Here is a 20,801-nt window from a genome sequence, read left to right on the forward strand (position 1 = left end):
GCTTGTTTGAAAGGCAGAATTTCAGGGCTTCCCCAGGCCAAGTGAATCAGAATCTGCATTTAACAACACCCCCAGGTGTTTTGTATATACATTAAAATATAGGAAGCATGACCTTTGAGTTTTTACCTTATATTTGTGACAGATTCTTTTTCTGTCAATTTATGCATAAATAAGCAGATAGTATTTCTTCTCAGAAGTTTTATCTAAGATGTCCAGAATTATCAGTTACTATAAATGCAGTGTAACTAAGCAGTCAAATATTCCTCTTGGTTCTGATGAAAATAACCTTAGAATACATTAGCATTATCTTTAATGGGGCTTTTGTAGCGGACTTAGTTAGATTGTAATATGTGTTGCCTTACCTTTTCAGGTGCCCCTGCCCAACACCCTCCCCCTCCCTAAGAGGGAGACTATACAACAGAGCTCCAGCCTAACTTCAGTTCCTCCCACTACTTTCAGCCTCACCTTCAAGGTATGTACGACATCCATCTCTAAAGGTCCTTGATTATTGCATGCAAGGGGACATAAGTTAACAATACTCTTGGTATTTTTACTAGTTTTGTGTGAAAAGCAGCAACACTAAGCTGAAGAAACGGAGTGATGTCAAATTATACCTTAAAATTTTATTAGTTTCTAATACCACATAGCAGTGACTTGATATCCTCATATTTAAAGTGAGGCGTATTACGCTTGTGAATTTTGTCTTAAAAGTACAGGAGAGCATTTTATATTTCATGTTTGTACTGAGTTCCTCTGAGAGATCTTAATAATTATTGGATACATTAGTTGTGTAGAAAACAACTAACTTGGTGTTGCATGTTTTTTTATCCTAAGTACTGGTAATGGTAAGAATGCTAATTTTCTATCTTTCCTCTAAGTCATGTGTGAATTGAATGAATACAATGTAGTAATTAAGAATATTTTATGAAGATGTAATTGATTAATACAAGTGATTTTGATTTGATTTTTGTTGGATAATTTTTGAGTAACGGTCCAAAAGAGATTTTATACAACACATGCTTTTTGATGTCAAGAAGTTTAGGCTTTTTTTTTTTTTTTAATCTCCTATTATGCTTATAATTTTGAGCTATGTTACTAATACTTTTTTTACAATTGAGTTATTTGAGAGTATTTTAAATCAGTTGTTCACCTCAAGAGTAGTCAGTGGTTAAAAAGTACAGATGTGGAATTAAGTGAGGATTTTTTTTTTTTTTAACTGCCTTTATATATCTCTTTGGTGCTGTTTGTTTAGTTTTATAACCTGGGCAAGTATTTATCCTCTACTGTAGCAGGGCTTTCTAATGCTACACTGGTTGCCAGTGAATCTTTTTGATGATCTTCAGGAGAGGGAGTAACTAAGTTTTTTTTAAAATGTGACCAGTGTTTATTTCTAGACTCTTTCTATTTGATTCTCCAGCCTCCTGACCACTTGTCCCCTTGCCGCCCCCCAACTTTTTTTTTAATACCCCGAACTTCTTTTTAAGAAGCTGCTTAAATACAAGTTTGAGACTATAAAATTTTACAAGACAACCGCTTCTGCTTTGTGTCATCTCCATCTTTACCCAGTTATTACTGTTTACTGCCAGTTCCTACTCAGCCTTTTTTGTTGTTTTTCCACCTGAATGACTGTCTGAACCTGTGTTTCATACTATATCTTACATTTGGTTTTTACCGTTATTCTGCTTAAGGCAGTAGTCTCATTTCGCATAAGCAAATACAATATCATCATTAATTATTCTTCAGGCCAGTTGTTGATTCTTCAGAAAGCCCTTCCACATTGCCTTTCACTTAATGTTTTTAACACCCCAAAAAGAAATAATATACATTTGGATTAAAGTAAATTTAAATTAAATTGTATTAGCTTAAGACTTTTTCTGGTTTATTTTTACTTTTTTTTAATTTAATTTTTATTTTATATTGGAGTATAGTTGATTTACAATGTTTTGTTAGTTTTGGGTGTAGAGCAAAGTGATTCAGTTATACCTATACATATATCCATTCTTTTTCAGATTCTTTTCCCATATAGGTTATTACAGAATGTTGAGTAGAGTTCCCTGTGCTATACAGTAGGTCCTTGTCAATTATCTATTTTTACTTTTTTTTGGACACCTTTCTTTATTTGAGTAATTTATAAAGTATGGAAATTTCTATTATATGGGTATTGTCAACAGTATACTTGCCAAAAGGAAAAATGAATATAGTTAAGTAATTATACTTTTTAGTTTCCTTGAATTTCCAAAATTAGAATCTAAATTTTCTTGCTGCTTAAGAAATGAAACCAATGTATGTGGCTTAAGTATTATGTAAGATTGATAACCTATAATTTATGTATTTCCCATACAACAAAACTGGTTGTAAAAGGCATTGTAGTCTATAACATTCCTCTAAGCTATAAAATCTCAGATAGTACAAGCAAATCGCATTTTGTCTAACTTGCTAAGTGGTGGTATGGGGGTTTTTTGTTTTTGTTTCTTACCCTCTAAGACTTTTGTTTTAAAATAAAATACATTTGAAACCAGCAAGGTGATTGTGAGGAAAAGGAAAGAGTCAAGCAAACCTAAAAGTGTCCTGTGTTTTGAGTTTGTAGTAATGATATTAGCTATCAAGAAAAGGTTATATTATATATAGTGTGTGTTTTAACAGGAAAGTAGGGAGATATGTGATATTTCTCAAATACTTAAAATTAAAATCAGGTTGAAATTTTTAAAGTTGGTACTTCAGAGACCTACAAACTTCCCAACAGTGATATTTTAAAACCTTATTTGTGAAAAGTACCCTGGTGTAAGTCATTGCAGCTGAATTTTATAGGTTATCTTAGATTTTTTCCTCTCAGCTCCGTAGTTTGACTAGTAGAACTAAAAACTTCAGAGTCTCTCTATCTGTTCCTTTCCTGTTCAAGGAGCCTCAGGATAGTTGAGGACCTACATCTGTGCTCTCCAGTTCAGTATCCACAAGCCACATGTAGTTACTGAGCACTTGAATGTGGCTAATCCAAGTTGAGGTGTGTGCTGTAAGTTTAAAATTAAATAGATGCTGGATCTGAAATGTTAATTTTTTTAATTAAAACATCTCAATTTTTGTATTGATTATAGGTTTTAATTATTATTGTGGATATATTGGGTTGAATAAAATATGTTACCAAAATTAGTTTTACCTCTTTATTTTTATTTTTTAAAGTGTGGCTACTAGAAAATTTAAAATTATATGTGGCTTGCATTTGTCTATCTGTTGAACAGCTCTAGATAGATTAAACTAAGCCTACAGGTAAAACCAGCAGCCACAAATACAAATGGTGGCAGTCAGAACCCAAAATGCTTGATGGGGTCTGGAGGTGAAACAAGAAGTGTTTCTACTGTACCCAAGCCTAAAACCTGTCTGGTTACACTGCCTTTTAAAACACTGTGAGCATAAAACAGCCAAACAAAAGGTACCTGTCGCTTGCCATTTGAGAACTGTTGGTTTAAAAAGAAAGACTGGAGAGAATGGATATTTAATGGAGGGCCTTTAGTGTCTTTCCTACTAGAATCAGAGCCTCAAGTCAGTCCTAAAGGGACATGGTATTTCCATTTCCTTATTCACTGGTAGGAATAGGGACTCATGTTTAGATGATACAAGAGCTGTGACTATATTTCACTGACCTGTTTGCCAAAGCCTTTAACAAGCTCTCTACAGAGACATAATTAAAGCCCACTGCGTCCAACTTGAGTAAAGAAATGGAGATAAAGGAGAAAGTGAAAGCTTTGAAAGCCTTATGGTCCTAATCTATATATGTGGTTTTTGAAAGGTTACAGTTGGAACACATTTATGTATATATATTTGTTTATATATGTGTATTAGTTCTGTTAGCATAGTGATTTTCTTTCTTTCTTTTTTTTTTTTTTTTGGCTTTAAAAAATGTTCATTTGGTTGCAGATGGAGTCTGCACGTAAGGCATGGGAAAATTCTCCAAATGTTAGGGAAAAGGGATCTCCAGTAACTTCCACAGCACCTCCAATCGCAAGTGGAGTCAGCAGTAGTGCCAGTGGACCAAGCACTGCTAATTACAATTCATTCTCAAGTGCATCGATGCCTCAGATTCCTGTTGCTTCCGTCACTCCCACAACTTCACTATCAGGTAGAAGTCTTGTACCTTTTCTTTAAATATCTTAAATTATTTAAAGTTTCTTATGATCTTTTCCTGTTTACTATCCCCCAAAGTATTATTTGTAAAAGACAGAAGATTGCACGTGAGATAATTATCAGCTGGTTTATAAACTTCTTGCCTCCCTCCCCTCTCTTGCCCTCTCCCAATTTTAATTTGGCAAATATTTAATGATGGCTTACTAAAATACTTCGCTTGACCCTCTCTTCTTCCCACCCCAACTCCCAATACAGATACGGATAAGGAATCATTGGGAGATTTTCTGTCTTGTTCCTCTAAATTTTTCTATAAATTTCACCTTTTAATTTTTATTATTTAACTCATAGAGCTAATTAGACCAACTCGGAAATAACACAAAATCACAAAGCTTTTAAGTTTTGTGTGATCTGTATCTCATTTGAAGGAGCTCTTGGCCTAAGCCTGTTGGTTTAACATATTTTCTGGGGAAGAGTTACGGGTAGAGAATTTCCAGTCTGTGTTATTTGAGTAAATGATATCCATTAGTTTTGGGTTGTTGTTTTTTTTTTTTTTTTTTTTTTAAAGGAGAGTCCATCAGCATCCCAAGTTAGAAGGTGTTTTTCTTTCTTAAATGTTTCACTAGTGTGTAATCCTTTCATTGAACTATATCTCATATGGGGCTTTATCATTCTTAAAGAACCAGAGATATTTCTGAAATATTTGACTCTAAGAAGGTATACCCTTTTACCATATGTATAACCATGTTTCTTCTACTGAAAATAGAAATTCGTTTTAAGCTTTCCTAATACTCTCTAATGTTTCCAAAACAGTCGGAAACTCCTTTCCAATACATGTTAAATATATACAGCACAGAATTTACTTGCTTTGGCTAGTTCTCATTTAATGATTGCAGTAATGATTTTCAGTATTCTGGCTTTCTGTGCTACTTTTAAGCACCAAAAGGACTGAGGTTGTACTATAGTTATTTTGACACTATCTGGAATCAGATATATGTATTAAGACAAGTCCAGATATTCACATCAAAGAGAGTATTCCAACTGTACTTCTTCCCTCTTTAAACCCTTTCAGGCACTCCCCATCACCCATTTCCAAGGCATCTTCATTATGCTTACCAGCTTGGGCCCCAGACTACTTGGGTGGATAGGAGGTGAGGCTATAAAGGAAGCAGGAGGAGAGTATGGTAGGAAGATTAGGAAATATAGGGACTGGGGAGGTTCCTAGTTTTTTCTTTGGAACCCAACTACTTCCTTTCCTCTGGGTCTAGTTTCCCCACATTCCCCTCAACTAGGATAAATTTTTAACAAGGACCTTCTTGGCTAGTCATCCTACTGGTAGAGATTCAAGTGCAAGAACAGAGGTACCTCAGTCTTGGTCCTCTCTTAGAACATCATTTGATATCTGAAAATAATAATAACTACTATATCACACTTTTGAATCAAATACCTATATTGTCATTTGCTCAAGTATTATTAATAGTTTGTCTTGTTTTTAACGTATTACTAAATACCAGTTTTTGCTGGTATATATACAGGGAGAGACAGGAATAGTCTTAAGTTTATATGACTTTTTAGGAGCAATTTACATTAAATTTTTATATTACATTAATAATTATTCTTAAGACACTTTATCCTTCTGTGTTTTTATGTCTATGCCTAGCCTTTAATAGATGTTCAAATACTTATTTATAAATAACTGAAGTTCTAAAGATTATCCTTAAGGTATTTTGCCAGAAAGAGGAAAAAAAGTCTAACCTTAAGTTTATGTGACTTTTTAGGAGCAATTGTGATCTCTCAAGGCCCATTTATGTGCTGATATTTATGCCTCACCATAAATGAATGAAGCTCTTGATTATCCTTTGTGATGATTAAAAAACTAAATATTAGTTTGAGGCTAGACTATAACAATATTGTAGGCTCTCAGCCTCCTTATTTTGTGAGTTTATTTTTAAATTTTCTCCTCATTTTAATTTTCTATTTGTATTTCTCCAGATTTTATAGTCTTATTTGCATCTGATAAATGTGTCTTCCTTTTACAAGCCCCCTCATATCCACTTTTGGTCTGAGGTACCGTATATAAGTGCCTAATGAGTACACAGTGGGCATAAATATTAATTTTCCAGTTTCTGGTTGGTGCTTGAGTTTACTGTGAACAACGGTGGTACTTTAAAATATGCTACATTTCCCCCTTATTTTATCCCTCTCCCGAATGTAGGAGCTGGTACATATACTACCTCTTCTTTAAGTACAAAATCTACAACCACATCAGACCCTCCTAATATTTGTAAAGTGAAGCCCCAACAATTACAGACAAGCAGCCTGCCTTCTGCAAGTCATTTTTCACAGTTAAGCTGTATGCCTTCCCTTATTGCCCAGCAGCAACAGAGTCCACAAGTCTATGTGTCTCAGTCTGCAGCAGGTAAGATGTTTGAATATAAGGAATTTAGAAATGAAGACGTTTTAATGCTTTTTTTCCCTCTTCCCTTACCTTTCAAGCTTAAATATTTTTTGATCTGCTTTGCAAATTTGTTTCCTCATAGAATTGAATGCTGTCTCTCCTTGACAAGCATTCTGGGGTTCGTGGCAATTGTTTCTTACACATATGTTACATATATAGTAGACATATTGGTGTCCAGTACAGTCTATATCCATGGATTCCGAGTCTACGATTTAACCAACTGTGGATTGAAAGTAATTCGAAAAAAATGTTCACAAAGTTCCAAAAAACAAAACTTGTATTTTCTGCACACAGGTAACTATTTGCATAACATTTACATTGTATTAGGTATTATAAGTAATCTAGAGATGATTTAAAGTATATGAGAGGGGACTTCCCTCGTGGCGCAGTGGTTAAGAATCCGCCTGCCAATGCAGGGGACATGGGTTTGAGCCCTGGTCCAGGAAGATCCCACATGCCACGGAACAGCTAAGCCTGTGTGCCACAACTACTGAGCCTGCGCTCTAGAGCCCACGTGCCTAGAACCCATGCTCCGCAACAAGAAAAGCCACTGCAATGAGAAGCCCGTGCACCGCAACGAAGAGTAGCCCCTGCTTGCTGCAACTAGAGAAAGCCTGCGCACAGCAACAAAGACCCAGTGCAGCCAAAAATAAATAAATAAACAAATTGGAAATAATTTTTAAAAAATAAATAAAGTATATGAGAGGATGTGCTTAGGTTATATGCAAATGATATACCCCATTTTACATGTGCAGGTTTTGGTATCTGGGGGGTGGTCCTAGAACCAACCCTCTACAGATAACCGGAGTTTGTTATCTGAAACCTGACAAATTGATGATAAAGTTCATGAGGAAGAATAAACCTAAGAACAACAAAGAAGAGGAAAAATTATTTATTGACGGGGGGTAACTTGTCCTACTAAATGTCACAATGTTAATCTGAGTTAAATAGTAAATAAGCATTTGAAAAATACTCGAGCTCACTAATGATTTAAATTCAAAGTAAAAGGACAGTGAGGCTATTTTTTGTCTTTCCATGTGGGAAATATTAGGAAGATTGATAATACCCAGCATATTTAATACCTACTATCTATAAGGATCCACAGGTATTATTAATAGGCTCTTAAAAGTACATTGCTAGTGAGCATATAAATGGGCAGAATTCTTTTAGAAAAGTATCTCAGAATATTTTATGTGTTATACATAGTCACTGTAGTAGCAGTTTCATAGTTGGGAACCTTATTGTACAGGTAAACCTACTTATTAATCAGAGATATATGTGTCAGGGTGTTCATTCATTGCAGTATTGTTTATAACGATAATAAATTAAAAACAACATGGGAAGTTCTCCCAAACATACTATTATATAGAAACAGCATAATACAAAGTAGTGAGTATAAACAGAGAGAAGAAATCTGTTGAGAATCTATACCAGATTCTTTCAATTATTAAATGTCAATTCTTGTGAAATATTTTGCTGAATTCTAGTTGGTAGATTTAAAATTGGAGTGGATTAGCTGGTAAACAGGTAGGTTCATTTTCAATTTTAGTGGATTATGTAAAATTTTACTAGTTGATACTCCAGTGGCAGTGTATGAGAGTGCCTATTTTCGTCAACCTTCACAAGTTATAGAGTTTCATTGTTTTAATTTGCATATACCTGTCTGAAAGAAGTTTTACGTCTTTTTGCATTTGTATCTTTTCACATTTCTAGTTTTTCCTTGGCTGTATTAATTTTCAGAGGGCTCACTTTATTTGAAATCTGCATTTTGGGTTTTTTGTTACTGTTTGGAAAATTCTGAAGTTTAGACACTCATTACTGCTTGTTTTTCCTGCCGATCTGTAGCTCAAATCCCAGCTTTCTATATGGACACAAGTCATTTATTCAATACCCAACATGCACGATTGGCTCCACCATCCTTGGCTCAGCAACAAGGCTTCCAACCAGGTCTCTCTCAGGTAAGTATCACAGGCTTCTTCCATTCTATATTTGTTTCTTTGCATTTTTGTGGTGTGATGTGATAGTATTTGGGGGCTCAATGTAGAACTAGTAATGGATTGAAAAGAAATTTTAGATGTTTACATTTGGTTTTGTTTTAAAAAGGAACTGATACATAGCATTAATCTTTTGTTTCATATCTCAGATTTTTATTTTCCAGGTATTGTCATTTGTGTATATGGTGTTGTTCATATATTGTTTTTTCATTGCATTGCAGCCAACTTCAGTTCAGCAGATTCCAATCCCTATTTATGCACCACTGCAAGGGCAGCATCAAGCCCAGCTAAGTTTGGGTGCTGGACCTGCTGTTTCCCAGGCTCAGGAACTATTCAGTTCTTCACTTCAACCATATAGGTAAAAGCTTTAAAATTATGTATGTGATGTTGGAAAGAATGTAATTGCTGAGCCTTCTTGCCATATCCTTTCTACTCCCTCCTTCCCCTCCAAAACACGATGACCCTCTTATAAACTACATTAAATAATTGTGTTGCGTATGTGTCATGAACTTCAGCCTCTGGTAATTTCTGTCAGTCTTTATTGAACAAAGTGAAGCCTCAAAGCGTCTTAAAGAAGAAGCTAACAGCAGTCCTGTAACAATTAGAAATCACAGAAATAGCTGCTAAAGGACCTGAAAGTTTGAGTGCCATCTCGCTGCTAACAACTCTAAATCCAGGCCTGCTCTGTGTAAGAGCTGAGGCGTGGCAGATGACATTACAGTATGTAAGGGGGCAGAGACCAGGGTGGAATAAAATAAAAGCGAGAGAGTAGGGTGTCAAACAAAGAATAGAAGTAGTGGTGATGAGTGGTGATGCTCTGTAGTGTAGAAGAGACCATTCTTTTGAAAGGTTCACTGCTGTAAGTTATCTTTGCAGATAAGCAAGTAATGAAAACTGATCTTTATTGAACTTCTTTTTTTTTTTTTTTTTTTTTTTTATTGAACTTCTTTATACATGATAGTTATTCAGCCCTTTACACACACTAACTTATTTAATTTTCACAAAACCATATAAGGTAGATTAAATCATCCCCATTTGACATTCGAAGAAGTTGTGCGGGGTTTTTTTGTTTTGTTTGGTATTTTATCCTAATGTTAACACTGCAAATAAGTGGCAGAGCCTGGATTTAACCCAGGTGTCTCTCATCTCCAACTTAATGAGAGTGGAAGAGTGGGGTAAGAGTTGAATGACAGCAGTGATCATGGCATAACTCAGTCATCATCATGGTATACCTGTCATTGATACTCATGGTAATGGCCCTAAACAGTCAAAAAGAAAAATAAGGGACTTCCCTGGTGGCGCAGTGTATAAGACTCCACGCTCCCAATGCACGGGCCCGGGTTCGATCCCTGGTCAGGGAGCTAGATCCCACATGGATGCTGCAACTAAGAGTTCACGTGCCACAACTAAGGAGCCCGCCTGCCGCAACTAAGGAGCCCGTGAGCGGCAAATAAGGAGCCCGCCTGCCGCAACTAAGACCTGGTGCAACCAAATAAATATATAAGTAAATAGATATTTTTTTTTAAAAAAAAGAAAAAAATTCCTTTCAGGACATTTACTGTAAAGAAGGTTGCAAAACTAGGCATTTCCTTTTAGAAATTTGCTTTTTAAGTGGTTCAGGTAGAATGTCCGTACTTTATAGATTAAACTTGACATCAATTGATACAGCTCATTTCTTTCAGATCACGTTTTACTCCTAAAGAAGCTAGGCTCAGCTAATCAAACTTTCTCAAAGGAACAGAGTTATTAGTAAACTTAATAAATGTGGCTCTCACTTTCATTTTTTATTAAAGATTATTAAGTAGAATTTAGTACATCTGTATAATTATATGGTATGTTTTATTTTCTGGTATTACTCTGTCATACCAGAGTAATGGTATGGTATGACAGTTTGGTTTGGTTATTCCAAGAAATTCTCTCTCACTACAAGTAAAATTACTTACCCCAACTGGAATTATAGGCAGTCTCTTTCATGTTATTAAATTTGAGGTTATCTTGAAATTTGTGGTAAAAATTAAAATTTTAAAACCAGTAGATTTAGAAATAGCAAATAGATTTAATCTCAAAACCAATCTCCTTTTAATTGGTACTGGCTGTTTGAAACATTGTTGAAAAGTTTGCAACTTTTCAGCTCTGTTAAAAAGAGTTCAGTAATTAATTAGTAATGTCTTCCATAGCTATGGGAGATGGATTAGCAATGCAATTCTGTATTTGTAACCCCCATTTTAACAATTGCCTTGGAAGATGTACTTTTTAAGACCAGACCTGTTCAATAGAAATATAAGCTGTATATGTAATTGTGGCAAATGGCTACTTGGAAGGCACCAGTTTCAACTTTGAAAGTAGTTGTTTGTATCCCTACCACATCATTCTGCTGTTTCTTGTTCTGAACCTAACTAGCATAGTGTTTATGAACAGGGAATCCTTGAATTAATTTCTGCCAGGACCGGGGTAGTTTTAACAGTATGCTTATGTTTTACATTTTATATTTGAAACAGATTATAAGTGGACATTGTAAAGATTACTTGTGACCCTAGACTAGTGCTCCTGCTTAATGGGTTTTGTTCCTGTCACATGTGTAAAGATTGGACACCTCCGTCCCAGAAATAATAGGGCAGTCTGAGGTTAGATTTCAGCATTGTATTTTTTTAAAAACCTTTCAGATTTCCAGTACAGTATTATTAACTATAGTCACCGTGCTGTACATTACATCCCCATGACTTATTTTATAATGGGAGGTTTATACCCTTTGACCATAATACTGTGTTGCATATTTGAACATTGCTAAGAGAATAGATCTTAAAAAGTTCTCATCACAAGGAAAAAAACAAATGTGTAACTGTGTGGTGACAGATGTTAACTAGACTCATTGTAGTGATCATTTTGCATATATACAAATACCAAATCATTATGTTGTACACCCGAAACTAGTGTCATGTTATAAGTCCCTTATACCTCAAGTAACAAAGCAAAATTTTGTGGGTAATCCTGTTGCTAACTACTACTCTGCTTCATTCCATAGAGGTCTTGAGACCTCTTAGAGGAAAAATACATATACATGTATATGTATGTATGTATGTATATATACACACATATATGTGGAAGTAATGAAATACAAATAACGAAAGTCAGAGCTATTGGTGCTATAAATTTGAATAGAATGTCAATACCAAAGAGAAAAACAGCAGATTTGGTTCTGAGCTGGCTAATGAACACATGAAAAGAGAATTATTCTCATTGTTAAAGAGAAGGAAATCTTACCATTTCCTCAGGAAGAGCAAGACTTTTCCCAGAACTTTTACATGGGGAGCTTTGCTGTATACAGGGCTCTAAATCTTGAAACAAGTGCTTTAGACACACTCTGCCTCTTTAATTGTGCTGATTAGAGTATTTGGTCATTTGAGATACTCATTCTTAAGATTCCAGATAGAATTAACTTCTAACAAGCCTTTTCTTTTTAATACTTCTGTAGATCTCAGCCAGCCTTCATGCAAAGCAGTCTATCCCAGCCATCTGTGGTACTTTCTGGTACTGCCATCCACAACTTCCCAGCTGTCCAACACCAGGAACTTGCCAAGGCACAGTCGGGTCTTGCCTTTCAGCAAACTTCAAATACTCAGCCTATTCCTATACTGTATGAACATCAGCTGGGTCAGGCATCAGGACTAGGGGGTTCCCAGCTGATTGATACACATCTTCTCCAGGTAAGGCAGGAGCTAGAATCATGCACTGTCTTTGTATTCCTATGCAGCAAATTATTTAAGAAAACAGTTTTGAAAGAAAAAATGTTAAATGACGCAGTGGAAAAAACAAGATCTTCCTTTCTATCTAATGCTAAAATTCTTAGAGATTACTTTGAAGTCATGATCTTGATATCTGAATTGAAAAATATTTCAATCTTACTTCTTACAAAATATTTTCTAGGCTAGAGCGAATCTTACCCAGGCTTCAAACCTTTATTCTGGACAAGTACAACAGCCTGGTCAGACAAATTTTTATAACACTGCCCAGTCACCAAGTGCTCTCCAGCAGGTAAACTATGGCATGGTAAATTTCCTCAATTTTCTTTACTATTATTGTTGTTGTTGCTGCTGCTGTTGCTGTTGCTTTTGTTATTGTTGGGGAATTTAAATAGAACCAAGATGGGGAGGTGGTGCAGTGGTTTCAGACTTCTCTCTGAGGTGTCTAGGAATTCCATGGGGTCCACTAGTAGTGGGACATGTTTCAGTCCTATACCACCCCTCTTCTCACCCCCACTTCAATCCGTTATGCTTTTTACCTCTTTTTAAAATGGATTTCTGGGTAATCATTTATTTTAACAAAAGATTCCACACATGTAAAAATTTGAAAACCATTGTCCAGGATATGCAGTTACATGTAAGTGTGATAAATGCTTTACCCATTCGTGCTAGAGGTGAAGGAAGACCCTGAAGACCACCACACCGGTTAATATAATACATAGGACTGGGTTGCAGAGTTATGACAGAGTAAAAATGACAAACACATTTCTAAAGTATATGAATGTAATAATTTTCAGTGAAAAATGTATATTTTTATGAAACTATCTCCTCTTGCAATGTCATTAATCAGCTTACTCTTTGAAAGTTGGTGGAGGGCTGGAGGAGAGAGGCAAGCCATTAGTCATTTTCTCATAACTGTTTCTGGTGGGTATTTTACGGGGTGAGAATTCAAAAAATATCACCATATTGATGTTCAAATTAAATATTATTTGTATGAAAACTGAAAGACTATTTTTTTTGTCAAAGCTCATTTTGACCACACCTGAAAACAGTATAAAAATGTCTATTATAAAAATGAACGTTGTAACTGCTTTCTTAAATTGTATATTCATGATTTTATTGTATTTTGTGGTTATTAGGCATGTACTATGGATTAATTCAAAGATAGTCATAATTATTTTATATGTATAGCTTCTCTACTGCTAATCTGTTTTATTGTTGCACATTTAATAAAAGAATGGAGATAGTCACTAAGCAAAATATTTATATGTGAAATATATTAATAGATTGAAGTATTCTGTTTAAAACCTTACTCAAAAGTATTTAAAGAGTCATGTATAATATATAGTAAAAGGGATATACATACAACAGGTCTAAGCAAATTGTTACAGTTTCTGTTTGCTTGTTTTCTAGGTTACAGTACCTTTACCAGCCTCCCAGCTTTCCTTGCCTAATTTTGGATCCACCGGGCAGCCTTTAATTGCTCTGCCTCAGACTCTTCAGCCCCCATTACAGCATACCACCCCACAAGCACAGGCCCAGAGCATGAGTCGTCCTGCACAAGTAAGCCAGCCTTTCAGGGGATTAATCCCTGCTGGAACACAGCATAGCATGATCGCAACCACAGGAAAAGTAAGTGAAGAGAAATTTACGCAGTTTCTTTGAGAATTTAAGGCCATGAGTTTAGATATATGCATCTGTGTAGTCTATAAAAATAAAATGCATCAGTTTTTACCACCCTCCAAGAAATGTCAAACTCATTATACTTACTTTTTATCTACTCTCTGTTAATGTGTTTGGTCCCCTCTGGTTTTTACCTAATAACAAAGAATTCATAAATTTTGTGGAGGAATTTTGTACTAAGGTTCTTTGCCCTTTGCCAGATGAAGTTATCATATATAGAATACTAAACACAGCACTTTAGTTCATGGAATTGCAGAAATGTTAAGTTTACTTTATGCTCTTTCTCAGATGTCTGAAATGGAACTAAAAGCCTTTGGAAGTGGCATTGATATAAAACCAGGCACACCTCCCATCAGTGGTAGAAGCACCACACCAACGTCTAGTCCTTTCCGGTAAAATGGGCCTTTACATTTGCTTAGAGAATATCCGAATAACTGAGCACCATTTGTTTGTTAGATACTTAATGCCACTTTTCCTATAGTAAGTATAAGACATTCTGATAGTTTTACCAAAATGTTAAGCTATTAAATTATTAAGAACGTATTTGCTATACTCTATTTTAAGAAAAAAAAAATTTAACCCAGGGGAAAATCTAGCTAGTGTGCTTTCTCACATCTGCATCTCCAGTGTCTCTTCATTACCACCATAATGTTTGGTAACTCACCTTGGTAAATTTTCATCAACTACAAGTATGATGAATCTACCAAGAGCAATGTCTCTAAAAATCTAACAGCATCATTTATGTGGCACTACCGTACTGACCAGTGATGGCTTCTTTCCAAGGGCTACTTCCACAAGTCCGAACAGCCAGTCCAGCAAAATGAACAGCATTGTCTATCAGAAGCAGTTCCAGTCAGCCCCTGCCACTGTGAGAATGACACAACCTTTTCCTACACAGTTTGCACCCCAGGTGGGCAGATATAAGTGAGAAATGAGTATTATTTACTTGCAAGTGATTGCTAATCTGGCTAATTCTCTGATTTTATAATCTTGCCGTATTATAACCAGTTTAGAAACAGTTTTTAGTAAATTTATGACATTCAAATGTATTCTCTACAGTTTTTAGCTAGACACAAGTAGTAACCATATAGTTCTAAAGCAGACAATTGAAATATAGTCAAAAGATTCCCCACACAGCTCTGATAGTTTATTTCAGTCCTGATCCTTTTATCTTTTTGAAGGTGACTTTTCAGAGAAGGGTCCCAGTGCTTACCATTTTCTAGTTTTAAAGTTGGAGGGGGGGGCAGTTTTGGTTTTTGTTTTTTTAAGATAACTGTATGTAGTTGAGCTGGAAATTCTAAAAGGTGTTCTAACGTATGTGTAAAAATGTTGGCTTCCCTTTGCTAATCATATGGAAGGACTAACTAAAATTGCTAAGCACTCTCATGTATTTGTTGAATTAGTATTATTTTCATTTATCTTCAGATTATATTTGGTATAGGTATGTGCCTTTTCTGCAGTTATAGCTTTTTTTAAAGATATCCTAATTAATAGCCTTTCTGTCTCCCCTTCAGAATTTGTAGCTGAAATGCTAGAACCAACTGAAGTGCCATAGCCTGCTTTGCCTCATTTTTCTGTTGGATTCCCCACGCATGGCCCGTTTGTTCTTGGTCCTTGTAATAGAGTGGCACACACCCGTACGCTTCCCGTCACTGACAGAATGGGCACAGATTTACTCTGGGATAAGCCAACCTGGTCTAGTTGGCAAATTTTTTCTTTTTTTAACAGTTCAATGTTGTATGTTTTGTTTTTTTCACTCAGATTCTCTCTCAGCCTAACCTGGTCCCTCCATTGGTAAGAGCCCCACATACTAACACCTTCCCAGCGCCTGTTCAGAGGCCGCCAATGGCACTGGCCAGTCAGATGCCTCCTCCGCTGACCACAGGCCTCATGAGCCATGCTCGTTTGCCACATGTAGCCAGGGGTCCTTGTGGATCACTATCTGGAGTCAGAGGTAATCAGGCCCAGGCTGCGTTGAAGGCTGAACAAGACATGAAGGTTAGTACAGTGTTAACAGCCAACAGAGCAAGAATCTGTCTCTGAACCATGTCTTAAGATGCCTCTGGACCCATAACTGCATATCCAGGCATTCATTGTCTTAGCAGACTTAACCAAACTAACTACATTTATTCATCCTACCCCGCCCCCCTTTTTTAATTTCTTTTTTTTCTCCCTACCTCCCCCACACTTTTTTCTTTCTTTTCTTTTTTTTAATGTTTTTGTTGTTTTTTGTTTTTTGCAGCTAATAGTCAGCAAACAAGTTAACATTTTAAACTGTGGCCAAATGAATTACTTACAAAATAAATATTTGAGGGAGATATAAGTTTAGCTGCCACATTTTTTGGAAGAGCAAATAAGTAATATGAATTATTATAGGCTTCCCCATTTTCTTTTTTTTTTTTTTTTCCCCTCCCTTTCCACCCCACCCCCATCCCCCCATCCCAAGATATAAATCATGGTTATGTGAAAACTCTGGAATGGGTGAGGCATGTTACCTATCTTGATTTTTCTTCCTTCATGAGTCATCCAAGTATAGTTTTCTTCTCAGACTGGTTTCATACCCTTTTTTTTTTGCCTGCCGCCTGAGGCAGCCATATTCCACAACAGATTGTGTAGTTGTAGATGAAGAACTCAAAAAGCACTTTGGGATCCTTCGTGATAAAAGGCGCTGATAAACTTGAGGTTTGCTAATGCAGAAGGGTGCCTTTAGGAGTCTGTGTGGGGACAGTTTTTATAGCATAAACCTTACCTGTCTGCCTGTACAGCTAGCTGAATCAGTTTATTTCTGTTTCTAGACTTAACTTCAGAGGTCTTAATAATTTTGCCAATTTTGTCACTTTATATATCAGGTCAGACGAGAACAAAGAAAAGCTTACTGCTTTCAAATGGGAAATGTCCATAGTAATGCTTTACTCTGAATTAGAAACATGTTTATGACAATCCTGTTAGAAAATTCGGTTGACTGAGTAAAGTTTCTTTCTGGGTGGATATCCCTTGTTTCTGATCCTGAGTAATCAAATTTAAAGACTGCCCTGCAGTGAAACGCTTGTTAAATGTTATCCACTTTTATTAAGGCTGTGTGCCTAGGATTTCCATCCATTCATAACTATTAAAAATACTAGTATGTGTAGAAATCTTTGGAAACCATTTGACCTTGGTTTCCAGTTCTCTTGCCTTCTTGGCACTCGATTTTCATACATCTCCATGTTGGAAATGACATTAGAGCTTAATAATGAATGGGCTGGGGAAGGATACAGATTTCATGAAAATTGCTTCAGAACTTTGAATGTAGTACAGGTACCTATAGAACATGAAGGGCTTTTGTTATATGCAAGAGGTGTAGAAACTTTAGTTTTAACTATGTATGTTATACAGTGGTATAATTTACAGATTGACGTAAGTATATTCTGTGGGGGCACAGAGTCAATAAAACTAGGAAATTATTTTACCAGCTCAGAATGTGGTAGGAGCTATCAGAACTTAGTGATCAAGTGAAGTTGTAGTTACTAATTTCTGATGCTCTTCCCCTGCAGAAGAGAGCTGTGGGAAGAGGACTCAGCCACAAGACATTTGGTCCTAGGTGTTGGTAATGCCACAATATAAGTGCTTCCTTTTCATTTTATTGTAGACCACATATTGATAACTAGAAGTTTTAAGTATTTACATATATGTTTTCAAATTTGCAAGCAGGCTCCCTAAATAAAATTTAATATCAATAAGCTTTGTTCCAGAATAGATACAAACCAACAACAATTTCTATTTTATTATTTGATAAAAGGGCAAACTTTGAAAAGATGGTGGGAGGTGGTCCTGTTCTTTTTATTTTTTTTTTATTATTATTATTTTTTTAAATCACATGGAATGTTTTCAAAAATAAGAAGAAATCTATCCATTAAAAGCCGAAAGATCAATAAGGTACTTTGGGGCCAAACCAACATGGGGAAAACTGATTTGTGATTGGTAAAAGAATTTGAACTGAGCTTGATTGACAAGCTTTGATAATACTGTAGCATTTTCAGTTGTTGTTTCTCATTTTTTAAGGCAAAGCAGAGAGCAGAGGTTCTTCAGTCCACGCAGCGGTTCTTCTCTGAACAGCAACAGAACAAACAGATAGGAGGCAAAGCCCAGAAAGTGGACAGTGATTCAAGTAAACCTCCTGAAACACTGACCGACCCCCCTGCTGTCTGTCAGGAAAAAGTAGAAGAAAAGCCACCCCCTGCACCCACCATAGCCACCAAACCTGTTAGAACTGGACCAATCAAACCTCAGGCAATCAAAACCGAAGAAACAAAATCCTAAAGGCTGTGGGGCTATTGCAGGGGGTTGGGGGAAGGGAGAGGGGAAAGAGGGAGGATCAAGTCAGATAATGCCAGCAGCCAGAGGGGTAAAATGTTCTCTGACATTATCCTGTCCAGAGCTTGGAGGTGCACAAGGGACATAGGAGCAATTTACACTGACACACAGCTGCTGCACCAGTAAAAATGAGGCTTTGCCAGCTTGCACCTACTATATAACATGCACTCTGTTGACGGCCATGCATCTTCAGTCAGAAATTTATATACGAATATGTGCACACATTCCTTGAGTGCATATAATTTAGAACTAAAATCCTTATGGTTAGATGAAACACCAGAAATATGAGGGCAGTAACATCACAGAGGAATAGCTCAGCCTGAACAATGCGATGATCCCAGCTAAGACATCAGATGTGGTTTCTTTGCTCCGCTTATGTTCTTTGGATATGGTTATAGCATTTATAGGCTTGGTGGTGAAGAACAGAAGATAACTGGTGCTGGATAGAGGAGCCTTATTTTTTATTATGGCAGCTTGCTATTTTTGTAACATGGTGATTGAGTTGAACACAATCAAAGTACAGTAACTGATCTCCCCTTCTTCCTGAATGAGTGAGCAGATGATGAAATATTGACGTCAGCATCCTTGAACATATCCAGGTGGAGAGTGTTTGGCTACTGCTTCTGTTTGAAAAGATGCTGTGTTTTGGTTGTGGCCCAAAGGTTTGATGTGCTACTTGGCGTCTTCTTTCTTCCGTGGAGCTCTTACCGTTCAGACACGACAGAGTTGGTCAAATACTAGTTAGGTTGAATCTTGCTTGCCTCTACTCAGTCATCTTTGTATGAATCCAGTAGTTTTTTGTTTATTTTTTAAAACAGTTTTTAGCTGATGTTCATAAAGATCATTGAGTACCTAGAACTGTGCCACTAAAGAAAGGAAATCCTATCTAAGAAGGTGCATTTCTGTACCAGAGCTGTGTTATAACCATCCTTTGGGCCCTCTGCTGGAAAAGTAGAATCAAGTCTCAAATAATGCCTTTTTAATTATATCCTCTAGTATTATAGATGTAGGACAGTACTGTATCATACCTCTGTGAATGTAAAATATCTTGTACCTGCTTTATGATACGTAGTAGTGACCGTGCTTTATCAGATCTGTTTTTAATGACGTTATTCTAGAATGTTTTCTTTCCAGATGATAATTGAGAAGCTAATTAAAAAAAAAAAAAATGGTGCCAGGTACCACAACAGTAACAGAATTTGCTGTTTTCTGAGGTTTTGTTTATTACCTTTTTTTTTTAATGGAGTGTGCTGGATGTCTATAATTGTGTTCAGATGACTGCAGAACCTGGCAAAGCTGTTGCTGCTCTTGATGCATAACATACTGCTATTGGTCTTTTTATATAAATACATAAATCTATCTATATATATATATATACATATATATATAATTTGAATTTTTGGAAACTTTAGCTGTGCTGTCAACTTTGGAGAAGTATCCCAGTTGTACCGTGTTGGGTTGGCATTGTACAGAAATCAACAGCCATATTGGTCTAGAAACGTTAAACGTAATTTTTTCCATTTGTACAGGGGTAACGCACTGTATTAAATATGTAAGGTCTTATCTACATGGGTTTGATTACAGAAACTAATAAAGTATTCTCTAAATAATGAGTCTTGGAGCTTCTTATCCACTCCTAAAATCTGAAGCAAGAAGGCTTGTCACATACCAAAAAGAGTGATCAAGACTACATTATGCTCTAGGAAAAAAATTATCCCAAAACTTGATTTCTGACTTTCCAAAACTATAAAGCTTATTCAATCAAAGTAAAGATTGTTTTAGAGGATAATGTTTATGGCTCCTGTTCTCAAGGTAGCCATACTCCTGTTGAAAGCAGTCTGTCAAGGAGGAGGAGAGAAGTCTTTCTTGATGATGCAAAGTGCTGAATGTAGAAAATAGAATCACCATTCTTCTGGTTGGAAGTGGAAGGACCCAAAATAGATCTCAGTAGTTATATTTGTATTTTTCTTATTTTTGCTAGCACATTCGTAGCCATTATCACCCACACAAGCAGACAGTAAGGGAGTTTGTTTTATCATTTACTCAATTTGTGAAGTGAAGTACTGAGGGATTTCAATTGCCTAAAATCCTGTATCCAGAACACATGGCTTCCAGACCCAGCTTTAGGAAAACTAGTAAATTCAGTTACTAATAACCTGTGTGCCTTCTTTACTCATAGATGCTGTGATTCTTAAACATTTAAAATATGCAAGTACTAATAAACCCTACCTTGATGTCCAAGCTTTCCAGTCTCAGGTTTTTCTCTAAATGTGCTCTAATTTGGTATGATGGAGAAGGCTGGGAACACAAGCCTCTACCAAAATGCTGTAGTCACTACTTCACATATGTGCCTTCTCACTCACTTCCATTACCACTCTTTCATATTCTCATCCTTAAGTTCAGTCCTCCTAAATTTTAGGACTTACAGAGTGACCAACTGTATAGTTTGCACCGTCT

At 36.2% G+C, this 20,801-nt stretch overlaps 1 protein-coding gene across 16 annotated transcripts in view; it reads left to right on the forward strand.

Moving 5' to 3' along the window:
- The window catches only part of PRRC2C (proline rich coiled-coil 2C), a 102,248-nt gene extending 81,663 nt beyond the window's left edge, over window positions 1–20,585 (forward strand). For 6 of the 16 annotated variants that reach the window (XM_007165303.3, XM_007165304.3, XM_007165316.3 and 3 more), the window contains 12 exons: window positions 371–472; window positions 3,913–4,114; window positions 6,332–6,535; window positions 8,420–8,532; window positions 8,790–8,926; window positions 12,041–12,272; window positions 12,493–12,615; window positions 13,722–13,940; window positions 14,280–14,383; window positions 14,775–14,901; window positions 15,753–15,989; window positions 18,033–20,585. In XM_007165303.3, coding sequence (XP_007165365.2) covers window positions 371–472; window positions 3,913–4,114; window positions 6,332–6,535; window positions 8,420–8,532; window positions 8,790–8,926; window positions 12,041–12,272; window positions 12,493–12,615; window positions 13,722–13,940; window positions 14,280–14,383; window positions 14,775–14,901; window positions 15,753–15,989; window positions 18,033–18,290 — 2,058 coding nt within the window. In that variant the 3' untranslated portion in view covers window positions 18,291–20,585. Of the gene's footprint in view, window positions 1–370; window positions 473–3,912; window positions 4,115–6,331; window positions 6,536–8,419; window positions 8,533–8,789; window positions 8,927–12,040; window positions 12,273–12,492; window positions 12,616–13,721; window positions 13,941–14,279; window positions 14,384–14,774; window positions 14,902–15,752; window positions 15,990–17,524; window positions 17,578–18,032 lie in introns of all 16 variants that reach the window. The other 10 variants (XM_007165308.3, XM_007165306.3, XM_007165312.2 and 7 more) reach the window with 8 other exon arrangements.
- The last annotated feature ends 216 nt before the right edge of the window (window positions 20,586–20,801 follow it).

Source organism: Balaenoptera acutorostrata, chromosome 1 (assembly GCF_949987535.1).
Source record: "Balaenoptera acutorostrata chromosome 1, mBalAcu1.1, whole genome shotgun sequence".
NCBI classification, from domain to species: Eukaryota; Metazoa; Chordata; class Mammalia; order Artiodactyla; family Balaenopteridae; genus Balaenoptera; species Balaenoptera acutorostrata.